Source organism: Parasteatoda tepidariorum, chromosome 4 (assembly GCF_982258835.1).
Source record: "Parasteatoda tepidariorum strain Cologne lab strain chromosome 4, Ptep-v5.0, whole genome shotgun sequence".
Classification (NCBI taxonomy): domain Eukaryota; kingdom Metazoa; phylum Arthropoda; class Arachnida; order Araneae; family Theridiidae; genus Parasteatoda; species Parasteatoda tepidariorum.
This window is the reverse complement of record NC_141758.1, coordinates 79,281,556-79,299,136: the sequence shown is the minus strand read 5'-3', so window position 1 is coordinate 79,299,136 and position 17,581 is coordinate 79,281,556. Positions and strand designations below refer to the sequence as shown.

At 27.7% G+C, this 17,581-nt stretch overlaps 1 protein-coding gene across 1 annotated transcript; it reads right to left on the bottom strand.

Moving 5' to 3' along the window:
• Window positions 1-674: 674 nt before the first annotated feature.
• On the bottom strand, window positions 675-15,874 carry LOC107445582 (XK-related protein 4). The gene is made up of 6 exons (XM_087161443.1): window positions 15,219-15,874; window positions 13,087-13,304; window positions 11,186-11,471; window positions 9,418-9,649; window positions 5,659-5,764; window positions 675-800 (listed from the first exon to the last, which is right to left on the bottom strand). The coding sequence occupies exons 1-6, from the start codon at window positions 15,665-15,667 to the stop codon at window positions 742-744; spliced, it is 1,350 nt and encodes a 449-aa protein (XP_087017569.1). The 5' UTR covers window positions 15,668-15,874; the 3' UTR covers window positions 675-741.
• Between the last annotated feature and the right edge of the window lie 1,707 nt (window positions 15,875-17,581).

Here is a 17,581-nt window from a genome sequence, read left to right as displayed (position 1 = left end):
AACCATTTCTGACAATTTTTACATAATTATTGAAAGTCCTCGTTAATTTAGCTGATAAATCTGAGACTTCATACAAAAGCAATCAATGTAAAAAATTTGACATACGTAATTTCTTAAAACAATAATGCAGTGAGTAGCCTTGAGATTTCGTTTAAATACTTGTTTAATGAATAACAAATATAATGCTTTCCAATTTCTATAAAGCTTAATTTTAATTGTTCTCACAGTTTACAGCAATATTTGCATTCACTGATAATAAATCTCTCATCAAAAGTTGACATTGATTATTTTTGTATTAGGTTACAGATAATCTAAATAAATTATAAATTGTTAACACTAGTAGTCTTAATTACAATGATAGCAGCAGATAAACAATAGTTGACTATGATTTGATACGTTAAACAATAAGTTCTAGGTAAAAAGAAATATAACAGAAAAAACATATACATAAATAATATCAATTAACAAATTATAGAAAATACTTTAAATTGTGGAAGACATAATATAAAGCTTTCTTTTTTGTCTGATAATGAAATTGTTAAAAATATAAACTTTTTTGTAATAGCTTAAGTAAGTAAAAATGGAACATATATGAATATTTCAGAGTTTGAAAGGGGAAGGTAATGAATTTATTTTGATCTATGAAAAATTTTAATCATAAGGAAATATAGGGGATTAGTTTTAAATTTTCTAAAGTATAACACAAAAACAAAGAAAAAAAAAATGCAATAGAACTTAAACTTACCAATGAAAAAAGAAATTCCGACTGTCCAAAATTTTCAAATTCTTTAGAATGCCACCTTTTAATCAATAGGAATTTTGGAAAAAAAAATCATATGTAAGAAGAAGATTTATTAATAAAAATAAGCTCCACAACTACATAATTTAAAGAATAAAGTCATAACATATGTATGACACACTTTTTATAATTATAAAAAGAGAAAGATTAAATATGTTAAGATTTTGCTCATGAACTAAAACTATTACTATATTATTGATAAAAGTAGCAGTTCTAAAATGGATTGTACAAATTATAAGGGACATTTATTTAATTAATAAACTTTATAATATTGTGATACAGTAACATCTAGTTAATAATATTGTAATCCAAGATAATTTACAATAATATTGCTTATTTTCTATGTACTTTAAAAAGAGCGCCCAATTCACACTTTGCATCAATTTATGACAGATATATTAAAATAACATATAATGGTTATTAAATCGATCAGTAAACATCTTTTATTCAACTTCAGAATTTAAAATATGGCGACTGTAAAGAAAAAAAATTCGGCTGTTCTGTAAACACAGTTTATTACAATGTTGTATAGAAAATAAACTACTTATTAACAGTTATTAATGACAATACTGATTTATGTAGAAATAGTGACACAGATTGAAAAACATTAATTAAATATAGGATACAATTACAATATAGCGTCAAAAACTAATTGATTAAGATAGCAATTTACATGAATTTGCAGAGTGATTTGCAGCGTTTCTAAGGCAAACATTTCAAATACTTTTTTGCTACTATTGTTTCATTTGATCATTCTTTAACAAACTCTGTAGAACAAATAAATTTGCAGCAACAAGATTAGAAGTTTCATAAACACAACAAGTTTTTTTTTCATTTTTTTTTTACAAAACTAAATTTTTATATATGTTTAATGACATTAAATATTTAATAACGACCTAATGTAAATTTAAGTCGTTATATGTAGATCAGGGTTTTCCAACTTACATGAGGTCGGGGGCCGCAATTAAAAAAACCAGTCAAATGGCGGGCCGCAACCTTATCAAAATTTTATACAGGACTCTTTTATTTCTAAAGGAACATTAAATATTACTGTCAGACTTTTATCAAGTTGTACAAAACAAAAGTACTGAATTACAAATTAAAATAAGAAGTAGATTTTCACCTGAGAAATAAATTTTTTGCATTGTTGGTATGTTAAATTTCACAGAAACAAAGAAATTAGGCTTTTTTAATGAAGAAAAGTACTTTAAACCTATAGATTTTTTAAGAAAATTGTCAGCAAAAAACGACAACTAATATATTTTAGTTCGCGGGCCACAAAAAAAGGCTTGTCAGGCTGGATGTGGCATGCGGGCCGCCAGTTGGTAACCACTGATGTAGATAATAGAATCCAACAACGAAAACAAACTGATTAAAAATTGTTAAGACAGAACCAAATCAAGTAAACTGTTTGAAAGTTAAAACAAACAATTTATTATTATTAAATAAATTCATTTCAGTGCATATTATAATAATTTAATCTGGCAAGTTAAACAAAACATAATTTTTTAAAGCTTTTTTATTGGCCTAATCTTATACAAGTGTTACTTTATATTTTTAAATTAAGTACTTAAAAGTTATAAAAGTCAGTTAATAAAAAACAATTATAAATTTATTATTAATAGATTTGCGTTAATGCAAGTATTAGGAACATATTTTAATTGCTTTATTTGGCACTCTGTATATATATATATACTTACATTAGCAGAAGTTAAAAGTTCAATTTACTAAAATAAAATTTTCAGTTTACTCACAGTTTATTTAAAGGTGGCACAATATTATAGCTAAAACATTTGATAAAATAGAGGGGGTCCTTCCGGGAGGTTTCACTGTATGAGATTTAAAAAAATGAAGAAAAAGCACATTAAGTATTAAAAAAAAAAAAAAAAATCAAAAGTGTGCATTTGAAAAAATAACAAAGAACACTATTTTGTGAGGGGCAAATTCATTGACTCAGGATATTTCTTGTTTAAAAGTTCCTTCATGGTAAAAACAAGTGCCAAATATATAATAGCTATATAATAAATTACTGCAAATTTTCACAAAAGGACTGATATATCATATCACTGGCAGATTATGGGGTTAGCATTTGAAAAATGTTCAAACTATTTAAGAATAATTTAATGTTAAAAACAAAATTTTGTTTAAATAAGATGCTACTACATTAAAAATTAATACAAATAAAAAAATAATTAGAAAGCAAAACTAGCCATAGAAACTTCAGTTTAATTGACTTATAAGTTTACAAAAAATAATTAGTGATTCATTTCCTTATAATCAACACGGAAAAATCGAAATTGCAAACACCAGACCTCAATCTTTATGAATCTACTGACTTTTAGTTTTTTTTTCATTAGTTTTTATAAATTTTTAATAGTGTTTTATAAAAATATTTTGGCAGTGGGGTTATTTCTGAACCACAGTTACTAAGAATTCGAAAAGCTATAGGAGAAAAAAATAAGAAAATGAGTAAAATGATAAATTGTGAATTAAAGCAAGAATCTAATGACTGCTATTATTCTTACAAGTGGGAAACATCAACTTTGAATTAATGTTGTTTTATTTGGGAATCACTGAAAATGCATAAATTCATTTATAATAAAACATTAATTCTTATAACCAAAAATTACAACATATTTAAACGTAAGTGTGAAGTTTTGGAAAATTAAGATACATAAAAAGCAACTCATAACCAGAGATGCCAACTTGCTCCTTTGTGGTAAAATTTTTCTTATTTGTAAAGTTTGTATTTTAATATTTGATTCTTGGTTTAATAAATTTGATTTATTGTTAATCTCCACACCACAACAGATGAACAAAAAAACTCTACCTTATACCAGTGTGCTCGGGGTGCGGTTTTTAAAAAATTAACTAAAACTCTGAAAGTGTTATTATTACAGGGGTGATTGTGGGCCCAACTCAAAAAACCTGAAAATTTCTTGATTAAAATCATTAATGACACTTTTAAAAAAATAAATGTCTTTATAAATTTAAATCATTGATATTTCCAAAACATGAAATTCTAAATAAATTATGTATAAGTTTACTTTTATCTCTTATCACATTTGTTATTCTACCAAAAACTAATATTTGCAAATAAAAGAGATGCCAAGTATAAATATTCTAATATTTTTAAATATAATATAATAATAAATATTCTAATATTTAAAAAAAAGAAATTTTAATCATATGTGATGGATGATTTCTTGAAACTTGGATTTCCGGAAACTTCTGAATCAAGGTTAACGAAAAATTCGAAAACTCAGATTTTTTCCAGAGCTCAATCATCTCTGTTATTATGTTTTCTACTAGTCTATAAAATGTTTTGCTGCAAGCGGTGCAGTTGGCATCCCTGCATAGCATAGCACTACTGAAATTACCAGCAGTTACCAATTTCATATTTTACATTGAAATATTAAACACAGAAAAAAGGACGGAAAAACAACATAAGCAAGAAATAAAAAAAATATATTTTGTATTATACAACTAATTGAATGCTAAGTAGATAAAAAATATCAAGCGTATAATAAAGAAATAAAAAGACATTCAACACCAGGAAATAAATTAAATATTTTGAATACAGATATCGTATAATCAAATATCTATATTTTTAACGCCAAACAATTAAACTACATTTTTTAAAATACAAATGCCATTTAACAATAGAGAAGATGGATAGTTAAAAATAACTAAATGAATATTCAAAACCTATAATACACTACAAACATTGTGCTTTGGCTTTGAAAGATGGATATGTTTTTTAAGCAACACATTAAAATTTATAAATCATTTCAATATAAGGATGAGTACAAAAATATAACATTTACGTTAATACTAGAACATCCCATTACAATCATACATAAAAATACAATGCACAAAGTTAAAGTCTTAACACTTTAAAATGTGTATAGAATGAAAATTATAGATTAAAGAAAATTAATATGCTTTGCACTTATCTTTGCCAATAAAAAAAAAATCCAAATTTGCAATATTTTTGCTACTTTCATTTAACAGGGGTGATTGTGAGACCAAGTTAAAATTCCGTAAAATTTCTTGAGTGAAAAAAAAAAAAAAGTTTAAATCGAATAATTAGAAAAAAATTTAAACAAGGTTTTTTCCTTTAGTTTACTTAAAATACATTTAAATTTTTTTACATACCTATGAAAGACCTGTAGAGGTAATTGAAATTTACAAATACGTCTTTCTTTCTTGAGTTTATGATTATAACTATTTACTGAAAAAAAAATCAATATTAATTTTGAATATAAGCTTATAAAGTACCTGGCTCTCCCTTAAAAACAAATAAAGTAAACTGTGTTTCTAAGTTCCACTTTGAAAATTTGATTTCCGGAAACTTTTGTAATCAATGACTTTTTGAAACGTCCGAACCTTCGATCTCCGGAAACTTCCGGATCATGGTTAGCGAAAAACCCGGAAATCCGGAGCACAATCAGCCCTGATTTAATCAATGAATTTATATATATATTTTATTTTATTGATTTTATACGAATAATATTTACAGCTCAGTGCTATCATTTTAAAGAAAAACTGTTAATTCATTAAAAATATATTAAAGGCCAAAATAAGAATCAAACCTGAACACACTAAAATTTATAGAGATCCCTAGTAAGCAGGCTAAAATATTAAATTTGTTGAATGTTCTAGTATTAAATAAAAGAAAAATATGCTTTGATTGTTAAATCAAGGAAAAGCATTTAAATGCCATTGAAAAAATTATAAGAACAAATTCTTGAGTAGTTTCAATGCATGTTATTTGTACACAATGTTATTGTCGTAAATTAAAATAAAGTGAAAATATCTTTAATATGTTCATAACCTTTGTGATTGTTGAGATATACCTTTCATATCACCCATTTGTACCTGGACTTGGTGATTTTTGGATTTTTTCCAATGGTCCCAGACAGTTATGTTCTTTGTGGGATGTAGCAACAGATAATATATGATCTAAATTCAATAGAATAAAAATATTTTAATTTATAGGAATAATAATATCATTTATTGTAAAATAATTTATTTACACTCATAAAAGCAATGTTACAAAATAGCGACCGTTTTAATATTTTTTTATCATATAACATGTATGATAGAATATAACTAATACTGTTGGTGTACCGATTTAATAGCAGTGTTTTCACTACACACGAGAATCTCACATATTTTTTTCTTTTCTATATTATTCTACAGCCTTTCATCCCTTCAGTGGGTCGATAAATGAGTACCAAGCATGCTTGGGAACTAAACACTTTGGCTTTCGGGTTTGAAGAACCACCTAACCAGAACATCTGTTCCTGCACCCCAGGTCAAGAAACTGAGACTGGCACAGTAGGCTTTGGCGCTCTGTGGGCTGTCGCGCCACTGAGTTAAGTTTTCAGTTTAGTCTATAATATTACTTTATTTAATAAGTAATTGCAACTTCCAAAAGCTAACCTGGAAATAAAATCCGAGAGAGTCATGTATGTGACCAATATATTAACAGGGGTCTGTCCAGGTCAAATTTACTACCGTTTAGCGCTACCTTCACAAATTCAACTATAGGAAAAACGGTAGTTTCACAAAATAATTTTTCTTAAAATTTTATTTTTGTATCCCGTAAGAAACGATAAACCATATTTTTGTGTTGATTTTTTAAAATAATTTTTAATTTTCCCAAATTATGTCAAAATTTTCCCAAAATATGTACCTCACAGAAAAACCTAGACCAGTGTTTTCACTACAGCGTGAGAATCTCACATATTTTTTTCCTTTCTCGCAATAAAAAATGATTCACGCAAGAAGTTCGCACACTCTATTAATCAATTTCAAAATGCACGAATTTTGGAAAAAATTTCGTCTTTTGCGATTTTGAATAAAATCCGTTGCACTTTTCTTCCCTGATCTTTCATTATTTTGAATATCGGTCCTTGTTATCTAGCTTCTCTATTTACCAGTATTGTTCAGAACCGGTGCGAACAGCAGAGCACCACCCCGTCGAACCCCTTTCAGAACACATTTCTCTACAACCATGTGTTCACCGTAGGTAAGGTTTCTTCATGTAAGACGTTTAAATTTTTTGTGCATGAATGTGAGATGGACAAATACCTTGTTAAGGTGACATCTTCTACTCCGTATTGGACAAATGAAAATGAAACAAATGTCGGTAGAAATGGTCAAGACGAAACAAATACGGATATTTTTCAGCTAAATAAATATAATAGCCGATGAAAAAGTAGATATAGAACATTTTCCATATGATGATGCAGCAAAAATATTCAATTAGAAGATGTTAAAAATTTATTATAATTAAAGAAATATTTTTTTTCCAAGTCTATTCGTGTTTTTTTAATTTTTAGAAATCTCACCCAGTTTTTGAGAAAGGGTGAGAAATTTTCTCCCATTTTTTTTTTTTTTTGTAATGAAAACACTGAATAGCAACACACAGAGGGATAAAATGCAAAGTTTTAATGCAATTTTAATAAATACGGAAGGAAAATAATTACAAATTTGATCTACTAGTTTTGTTCAGCAAATCAAATCCTCAGCTTGTTCAGAAAACACAATTCAAAATAAATTTCAATTCACCTCATCATTTACACATTTTAATTATGTGTATCAACTCGAAATGCACTATCCTCAGACAAATAGAAATCAATTTGGTTTTGGATACATATTATCAATACAATAAACAGGCATGAAAGTGGTCGAAAATAAAAAAAAGCTGAACTTTTACAATGCAGGAGGGGGGTGTGTGTTCCATATAATACTGTGATATCGAGGAGATATATATAAAAGCAACTATTTTTAAAAATGTAATATTTAAAGTGACAGAAGCATTTAGACGAAGAAATAAAAAATATTTTTAATATCTTAAAATTTTGATCACTACTATATTAAAGAAAATTAAGCAATTATAGGAAGTTGCAGCGTAATTATCATTTTAAATTAATTACCGGTCAATCATTTTAAATTAAAACAGTCGCCAACTTTCACCTTAATATTTTCTGATAGATTGTTACTGGCAATTGTAGTCATTTTGACTGTTTGACCAATCAAACTTGAATTTATTTTTTTTGGTGGCATCAACTGTACGCACTTTGTGTTTGCCTTTTAAATTGAGTACCATCGTTAAAATACATTAATGTTAGTCATAGCTGCTAACTTGCTTTTAAAATCGCGTGAATATGAATCGCGATATTAGATTTTAAAATCGCGTGAAAAAGAATCGCGATGTTGGATTTTAAAATTTCTTGAATAAGAATCGCGATGTTGGATTTCAAAATTGCTTGAATAAGAATCGCGATATTGGATTTTAAAATCGCGTGAATAAGAATCGCAATGTTGAATTTTAAGATCGGGTGAATATGAATCACGATGTTGGATTTTTTAAGATCGCGTGAGCATGAATCGCGATGTTGGATTTTAAGATCGCGTGAATAAGAATCGCGATGTTGGATCTTAAAATCACCAGAATAAGAATCGCGTTGTTGGATTTCAGGATCGCGTGAACATGAATCCCGATATTGAATTTTAAAAGCACGAAAATACGAATTGCGATATAGAATTCTTAAATCGCGTAAATAAGAGTCACGATGCATAATTTTTAGATCCAGTCAATACTTATCGTAATGAGTGATTTTTAAATCGCGTATAAATACGAAAATCGATGTTTGATATGGGTATTACGAGTACGATTTTTAAATAGCATAAAAACGAATCGCAACAAGTAACTTTTAAATCAGTTAAACACGAAAGTCGATGATTTGTATAAAAATAGTCTGAATAAGAATCACAATTTTAGCAGGTTCCGGCCCTCGGCGCAGTTACATATATTGAAAATTCTGAAAATTAGCCGAACAAAAGAAATCAAATAACAGCGGCCGAAACAAAACTGCTTAGGACTCTTTTTCCAATCTATAGCGGAAGTCGCGGTTGTCAGGAGGCTACTGCAGGGGGGGGGGGGATGTTCGTCTAAAGTTTGACTATGGTTAGGGCTGCTTGGGTTTCTCGTATTGGACTCCCCAAAATTTACGTTTTTGGAACATTGTCGGAATTTTTAAAAATTAGGAGAAAAAAAGCGGATTTCCGATTTTTCGCGGAAGTCCTTCATCCCTGAATAAAAATAAATAAATACAATTTAAGTTTCTAATCCAGTTTTATAATATTTTCAATAGTGCAATTAATAAAAAGGAAAGTTAACGAAAAAAGTTTCACTATATTTCATTTTATGGATAAAGTTAGGAGAATGAACTCTTAATTGTCTAATACCATATGATATGAAAACTTTGTAAATAGGCAGTATTCTAATTGCATTTTTTGTGAATAGAACGAATGTGATTTTATTTAAATCTTAATTCATTGTAAGATAGCAATTTTTAACATCATACTTTAACAACTTATCTATTTTTATTTCAACGAGGAAATAATTAAAAAATAATATAATACTACTGTAATAAGTATATATATCTGTGATTTTATCTGATTTCTAAAGACCTGTGATTTTATAATGAAAAAAAAAAATTCATGAATTAGAAATAATACTTAAAAGGATTGTTTTAGCTGTAAAATGATGGAGTTAATATTTATTAATCAATAATAAACAATCAATAAAATTTTCTACTAACCATGATAATTATTCCTAACATAAAGCTCAAAAACTGTAGGAACATGGCTGGAATTTTATATGGAATATTAGGAGAACTATGTATAAACCAAATGCACATAAATGCAGAATTTTCCAAAAATGTTAGGAAATAATAAAAAGTGAAACGCTTGCGTGTTGGGCTATCTTTGGGATTGAAATAGCAAAAAATAAACATTACTCCCAGCACTAGGTTGTAGAAAAATTCCCCGCATCTGCAATGAATAAAAATGACATAAGTTTTATGCATTAATGAAACAAAACTAAACTATACCTTTCCACTAAAATAAATGCTTTTTATTTAAAAATATAAAGCTCTATAAATATAATAAAAATATAAAGCTCTATAAATATAATAAAAATAAAGCTCTAAAAATAAAAATCTAGCTCTATAAATATGGAGCCGGAAGTGGGCAATTCATAAAATATAAATAACAGTTTCTGGGAAAAAGTAGGAGAAAAAGTGTTAATAACCTAAATAAAAACCACCTTCATACACAAATAATTAAATTACAGAAGGGAACCGATTATCTGGAACGATCAGGACCATCGCTATTCCGGATAACTGATTTTTTCGGTTTTCTGAATCGATACATAAAGCCGTTTTTTTATTGTTAAACCCAACTAAAAAAAAACAAAAATAGTTGGAAATAATCTTAAAAAGAAGAAAAAAACGATGAAGTAGTACACTAATGATTATTTCGAAAATGGTGGTAAGGTAAACATCTTTAAAAAAAGAAAGAAAAATCCTAAAATCTTATGAGGAAAAAAAAAAATTTTTTAAAAAAAAAAATTGGAAAATTTATTGAATTTCGTTCCGGTTTTTTGGTTTTCCGGATAACGGGTTCCGTACTGTAATAAATAAAAAAAAATAAAATATCAAAGCATAATAAAAATTGGAAGTCCAGAACCGAAGGACCTCCATTAATCAAATGAAAGTTGAATTCAGTTAAATAAATATCAGTCAGCAGTTCATCATCTTTAATAAAATGTATGTTGATTTAGATTTCAGTTATTTATTTTGGTTCATGTTTCTGTCATAAATAGCATAGTTTATCATAATTGTATATATTACAAATTCTGTAATTTTTCGTCTTACTTTACACTTTAATATTTTTCGTTTCTTTATAATTTTTATTACAATGATCTACTTATGTTACCATATTGTAACATTTAACACTTTGATGCAGAATTTTTATTAAACCTACTCTTTTGTAATTATTTAAGTTCAAATAAGTGAAAAATATGACATTTTAGCATTTTAATAATCTACAGTTATGAAATACAGCATGAAACAATGGTGTCTTTTCCAATGTTAAAGGCTAACTCTTTTTAACACTACTCACTTCCAAACAATAATTTTTCAAATTCGCAATTATTTAGATCTAAGAGAAACAATTTTTCATCATTGAAATTGAGTTAATTTGCAAAATCAATTATTGATAAATTTTAGAATAAGAACAAAAATTTTTGTTTCAAACCACTTTTTTTCTTTGGATTTTATATTTAGAGTACAATTATAATTCTGATAATCCAACAGATTTTTTTTAAGTAACTATCAAACTAGAAAAAAATATATAGGTGTCCTATCTATATATTTTTTATTCGTACGTTTTAATGATTAACAGGTTCATTAAAACATACGAATAAAGTTTCGCTTAGTATAAAGATTCATTTAAATACTTTAAGTTAAAAATTTTAAGTTAATTATAATTTTTCTAATCATAATTTATAATGAATGTAATACTTACTGATTCTCACAAAACTCAGTGCCCATTGAGCGAATCCAAATAAACATTATGATGTAATGCGCTGCACACACCATAAAAAAATAGGATGGGAAAACAGAAGCAAAGAGGCCAAGAGCAATAACTCTCGCTGCAATATCTAAAAAGCGCCAAACAACTTGCACCATCATGGCACAGATATTCAGATTTTGTTTTTCTTGTAGAGAATAGCGCAAAGCCCGTTGATAGGATCCTAATGCCCAAGCCATGGACATCAAAGATGAAAACATAGAAAATAACTGGATCAATTCTAGAAAAATGAAAGGAAGAATATTTTGATACAAAGAATTAAAAAAAAAATGAGCCCAAATAAAAGTAAAAAATTGTATAATATATACATACAAAATATGGAACTATTTACAAAATGTAGCTTTTACTGTTACACATACAAACGAATCCTGGTTATGGAAAAAACATGGGACCAAATCTTTTGTTACTCTGTAAGTAAATTTTTTTAATAGAATAGTTGTATTCTATTGAATATTGCAGTAATAGAATAGTTAAAAATTTCCTCACAATAGTTGTATCATAAGTAAAAATTTTGATCAAATAGTTGTATTTTTAAGTAAAAATTTTATAACAGTAGGTGTAAAAATTTTAAGGAATAATTGAATGACCAAAAAGTATTCACTTTGGGCCAGGAAGAACTGAAAAGAAATGAAATTGTAATTACAGTAATTTGTAGTTTGCAAAAACTAGAAGTAGGAATATTTCCATATTGTGATCTGTTGCACCAACTACAATCGCTTGCGCAAGGATTTTAAACTTGTTAACTTTTTTTAAAAGATTAGGTAGAGATTAGCTTGGGGATAGTTACTAGTTATACCATTTAAATTAATGGCCTTATGTGATGTTTCTTTTTCTTTAAAAAAAAAAAGTTTTTTAATAGTTTTTTTGCACTGCTGGAAGTTGCAAAGACTTGACTATTCTGCTGCAGATCATGGTCTTTACTCTTCTCCTAGAAGTATTCATCATGAGAGATGTTTACTTCTAGGGGATTCTTATTTCACTTCTAATTACTTCATCTTGATGACCCATTTGGGTGACTTCATAACAGGTCACTCGATTCGTCATATTGGACAGAAATATTCAGTTAACCAAATTAATGATTTCAAAAACAGATTAGTCTAACAAATAAAATAACAGTTCATGTTTTTCGAGTTAATTTTAACAGGATTGGATATTTTAAACATTTAAGCAGCAAAAGAAAAAAAAAAGAAAAAAAGAAGAGGGTTTTTGAATGGATACATAGGATTCAATATGATCTCACAATATAAGATTCAATGAATTCACATACATAAGACTCAATTATTTCACTATTTTACAGTGAAGTTTAATATTTTAAATTGAATAACACAAAATTATAAAGGGAAATTTGTAAGAAAACAACTTATTTCTAAATAATGTTACACCATTACATAAACACAATAAAAAAACACATTATCAATAAACACAATTTAAACAGCACATCTAATAAATATCTGAATGTTATATCTGAATACCTGAATTTTTAAGATATGCAATTCAGGATGGTTTACAAGGTGTTTCAGACTGAGTTTACTAGGAGCGTTAAGTAAAAAATTTTCTGAACCATTTTCTCTTTCCAACCAAGCTAGTAAAATATTAAGCGTGCACTAAATCATCTGTGCAAATTTAAATCAATTTTAAAGAGCAAATGCTACAACACTATTAAACAGTTTCATTAATAGAAGATTGAAATACAAAAAAAAAAAAAAAAAAAAAAATGTTAGAAAAAAATTTAAATAACAGGAAATAATTGAAGCAAAAAACGTAAACATAATATTTATGCTGAAAAAACTTTTATCATAGATACTGTATCAATAATAATGTAGAAAATGTCATACCAGTCCAACTATATGAATCAGGTGTTTCTCCATGGGTTATAGAAAAAATGTAAAGTTGAAGTACAAGTTGAGGTGCAGATTCCATGAAACACTCAAATAAGCGAAGTAAAGTGGCATCAGCATCTTCATAAATCATAAGCTTATAATATTTCTCTTGCTTATCAACTATTGATTTGCTCTGATTACTTTTTAACCCATAATATAAAGAATCAAAATACCTAAACAATGATAAATTTTTTAAATTAAAAAAGATTTGTAACCATGAAATAATCAACTTTTAATAAATAATGCATTAACTGATTAACTATAGACCACAACTTTAGTCATGGGCAAAATTTTGAGCCAATCAGTAAAATTTTGGTCTTTAGCATGAAGAATACGTCAAGTCCAATATTTCATCTGTTTATATGGCAATGTCAGGTGTGCAGTTAGGTATAGGTACAAAACTGCACTTTCAATACATAAAAACAATTATTACATTAATTAAAACATTAAACAATTAATCCTATTAACTCTGTTTTTCTTTCATTTGATGCAGTGTAAAAATACATAAATGTTTTAAAAAAAAAAACATAGATTAATAAATAATATATCTAAATATTGTTAAAATATATAAGAATAATATAATATTAGAATAGAATATATAATTAGGAAAAATTTGTAATAATATTGGTCAAATATGCAACAATATTGGTAAAAAAAATATATTTAAATAAGTATTTCAGATACATGTATAATCAAAAGTTGTATTTTATACACACTAAATCTCTGCCCTTATAACTACTGAATTATTAGTCCTATAAACTCTCGATTTCAGCGACAGTCCAGTGAGAGTACATAGGAGACATAGTCCCACTTGTCTAGACAGTAACGTTTAAGTTATTTTCTTTTTTGACCTCTTCAATATATTCAAGATACCCTCCTCCTGAGTATCTTGAATATACTGAAGAGTCGAGAAGAGTTTGACTAACTTCGGCTGTCAACATTGGGTTTAGTCCACAGTTTTATATAAAAAAAAATTATAGGTTTTGCTTAATTATGTCCATAGGGAGTAACATTTATGGCGTGCGAACTGGCCTACACTGGTGGTTAAAAAAAGTTTTTTATCTATGTTATATTTAAATTACACAGAGTTTTTCATTATAGTATAGGACCATTACTTTTAGTTAATATTCAGCAAGAAAGTTTTGTTAACATTCAGTAAAAAGTATATGGAATTCATAAAAACTTCATCAGTTCTAATCCTTTTTTAGATATACGCACAGAATAACTGGAGAGCCAATTAAAATTTCTGCAATAAAAAATTTGAATCCCTACTTTTGTAGACCCTAATGACAAGTGTTTTATATTGCACTCTGAGTTCACCTTTTCTGCACTAACATTTTCAATTACTTATGAAGGTGAGAGAGAATTAGTGATGAAAAGGGAGATATTTCTGCATTGTAATCTGCTGCATAAATTGCAACTGCCCAATGGATTTTAAACCAGCAAATTAAAAAAAATGTACACGTTTGCCAGGGAGCGGATGCAAGTTATGCCTTTTGAAGGAGTTCTTTTCTGTCATGTCATTATTTTTTTTCTGTTTCTTAAGGGCCGGTGCCCATAAGTTCTCAAGACTTGGCAAATATTTTGCCACAGATCACAACACAGAAATCCTCTGTCCTGCAGGAGCATCACTGGCTGTTGACAGTCTACGATGGGATCGAGTGTGTGCGGTATTGGTCCTCATCAAACTGTTTTATCATAAATCGCCGAACTTTGCGCACAGGTAGTCGGGCTACTGAAGCAGTGGTGCCATCCCCTTGGCAGAGGATCAAAATTGTGATGGCAAGGGTAAGTCTTCGGATCATCCTAAGGTATGTTTCCCTGACCATCGCCAATAGCTCATTGCACAGGTCTAGTAAGACGTAAATAAACTACAACTACGGATATCTTCCCATGATAAATTCTCGAAGGTATAGTGGTATCTTTAAGTACCACAAATACAATTCAGCTTGAATAATAACAGAAATTGGTATACAATGAACAATATATAATTACAATGAACAATATATTGGTATATAATGAAGGTGAACAATTTTACACATAATAGTGGTCAGGTTTAATAGAGTTATTAAAACTAAGCATATTACCTTAATAATGGTCCCATTTGCAACAACAAAAACACAATACGAAGTATCCATCGAGTCATTGACACTCTTGGTAAATCTTTCGTATCAGCATCTACTAAGTACCACCGGAGACTGAATCCAGTCGTTGTAAGGGATGGAATTGCTATAAAAATCACAGTTAAAGTAAACCACCAAGTATTTCCATTAACATAGTGCATCAAAGCAACTAAAACGTCAAAGCAAACATCTAGAACATAACTTGCGAGAGAAATTACAATGCCAACAATGTCCAGGAAAGTAAAGTTTAGTTTCTTTGGTAAGGCATCGGTGGTATCATATCCTTTGATTTTGATTTTCTTCAAGAACGGACCAGAGTTACGGCCTAGTTTAGAATTAGGTGAACGGCCATCTAAATCGGAATCATCCTGAGAATCAGTAGCTGAATCATCCCTAGGTTTTTTGGAAGTCATGATAAAGTATTATGATGAATTTTGGCTTACAATGAGTTAATGAATAGGCATTGTTTCATGTGTTTAGGTGGGGTGGAAGAAAATAAATACACCACAAAAGGGAAAGGATGAGGAAACATAAACAGAACAAACAATTGACAGTAGACAAGACAAGGTTAGGAAAAGATAAACAATCGACTAAAGTTTAGTTGTAGAAATCAGAAGAATGAAATTATTTTTAATGTCACAGTGACTTTTTCCCATTCACATATTTAAAAATTAGTGTGTATTTATTTTTAAAATACATTTACTAAATTAGAAGCTTTTTTCCTTTCGTAAATTAAAGTGAAATGGACAATACAATAGAATTTCACTTTTACTTTAACTCATTATTTTTACCTAGCGGAAGTATGAGAAAGCTGCAAAAGAGGTTTTTTTTTAAAAATATTTTTTAAATCTATATCTGTAGGAACGTAGCTAAAGTACTTTAAGCATACGTAACGAGTAAATAGTTAAAAAAAATTATTTTGAAAAGAAACGAGTAAAACGGTCAAGTATAAGGTAAAAAATAACGATTTTGATGAGCATTTTGTGAAAATTAAAAATTCAAACTTAAACTTTATTAATAAAAGTAGGAACAAAATAGAATTTTATCTAAATTAGTATATTTCAATTTAAAATATATTAAATTTCAATTTAAATACATAAATTTTAAAATGTATGAGAATATTAATTAATTCTTTGAAATAGTGAGCATTGAAAATATTCAGAAACCAGACCAGAAATCTAAATAGAGTTGTTTTAATTTTCTTATTAATTTAGGAATCTCGGTTTCACTTTTTGAAACTATTCTCCCTGTATCATAAAAAAAGAAGAAGTTTTGATATTCTCTCTGATGTCGTAGCAAAATATGATTGACTCTCTGGGTTTGTTTTCGTAAGATATAGTCTGTAATAAAGATGAAACTATAGAATTCAAATATTAAATTATTTAAAGAAATGTTATTCACTTAATTTAATTCCTAAAGTAAGAACGATAAAGTATTTATTTTTGAGTAAATTTTTTTTTTAGGTTTTCTGATCTGCAGTGCGTAAGCTGCTAGTATTATTATTTAAAATTTGTCTTAGCAAATTGACGCAATATATGAATAAAATTTTCTATCACTAAATATAGAAATAAATCTTGCATCTTGAATGATAAATCTTATGAAATGGAATCGCAAAATCTCACATAAATATCGTAATTTATTGAAGTTCATTTAGAAATACTTTTATTTTATTACATCTTTGCCATAAAAACAAGCTAAGTATTTAATCCAATGTTTTGTTTCACACCAAATCGAATAAAATCATAAAAAAGTTGTTATAACAAATATTTTCGAATAACTTATAAGAGTTTTCCGCATAAGTGAAAAATTTTATTTTTAACCATTAGCTTTCCAATTCCACCTTTGCATCAAAAGTCACCAATCTAAAATAAATTTTTTTTATATCTTAATAATAAATGATCCATTATTTTATTAAGATATTTTCATTTCCATCTATTTTTGTATTTCCTTTTCATTTTATTTATTTTAATTTCAATTTCAAAAATTATGTGAAAATATCATATTATGTGTTTTAATTTTGTGTTTACATATGTGTTTGTGTTTACATATGTTGTGGATTTTGTGTTTACATATGTTCAAATAGTCTTTTAAAATACTCGGAGTGTAAAGGGTTAATATTAGAAGCTCTAATAACGTTTAAGGTATTAGAATTATCGACTTGGTTTTAATGTCATTCGATTAAATGTAAAAAAATGCATATTCAATTTTTTGTTGGTCTATATAGTGATATATCAGATGTGTAGATAGGTATTAGTACAAAATTGCACTTTTAATGCACAAAAATGCTATTAGCATTAACCATTTGAATTAATAGTTTTATTGACTTT

What these genes read in the sequence shown, in the direction of transcription:
- LOC107445582 (XM_087161443.1), bottom strand. Translation starts at nt 15,667, where the DNA reads ATGACTTCCAAAAAACCTAGGGATGATTCAGCTACTGATTCTCAGGAT. An exon ending in TGATTCATATAGTTGGACTG is followed by an intron (nt 11,472 to 13,086) that starts GTATGACATTTT and finishes TCATTTTTCTAG; the next exon opens with AATTGATCCAGTTATTTTCT. An exon ending in ACTGAGTTTTGTGAGAATCA is followed by an intron (nt 9,650 to 11,185) that starts GTAAGTATTACA and finishes TATTCATTGCAG; the next exon opens with ATGCGGGGAATTTTTCTACA.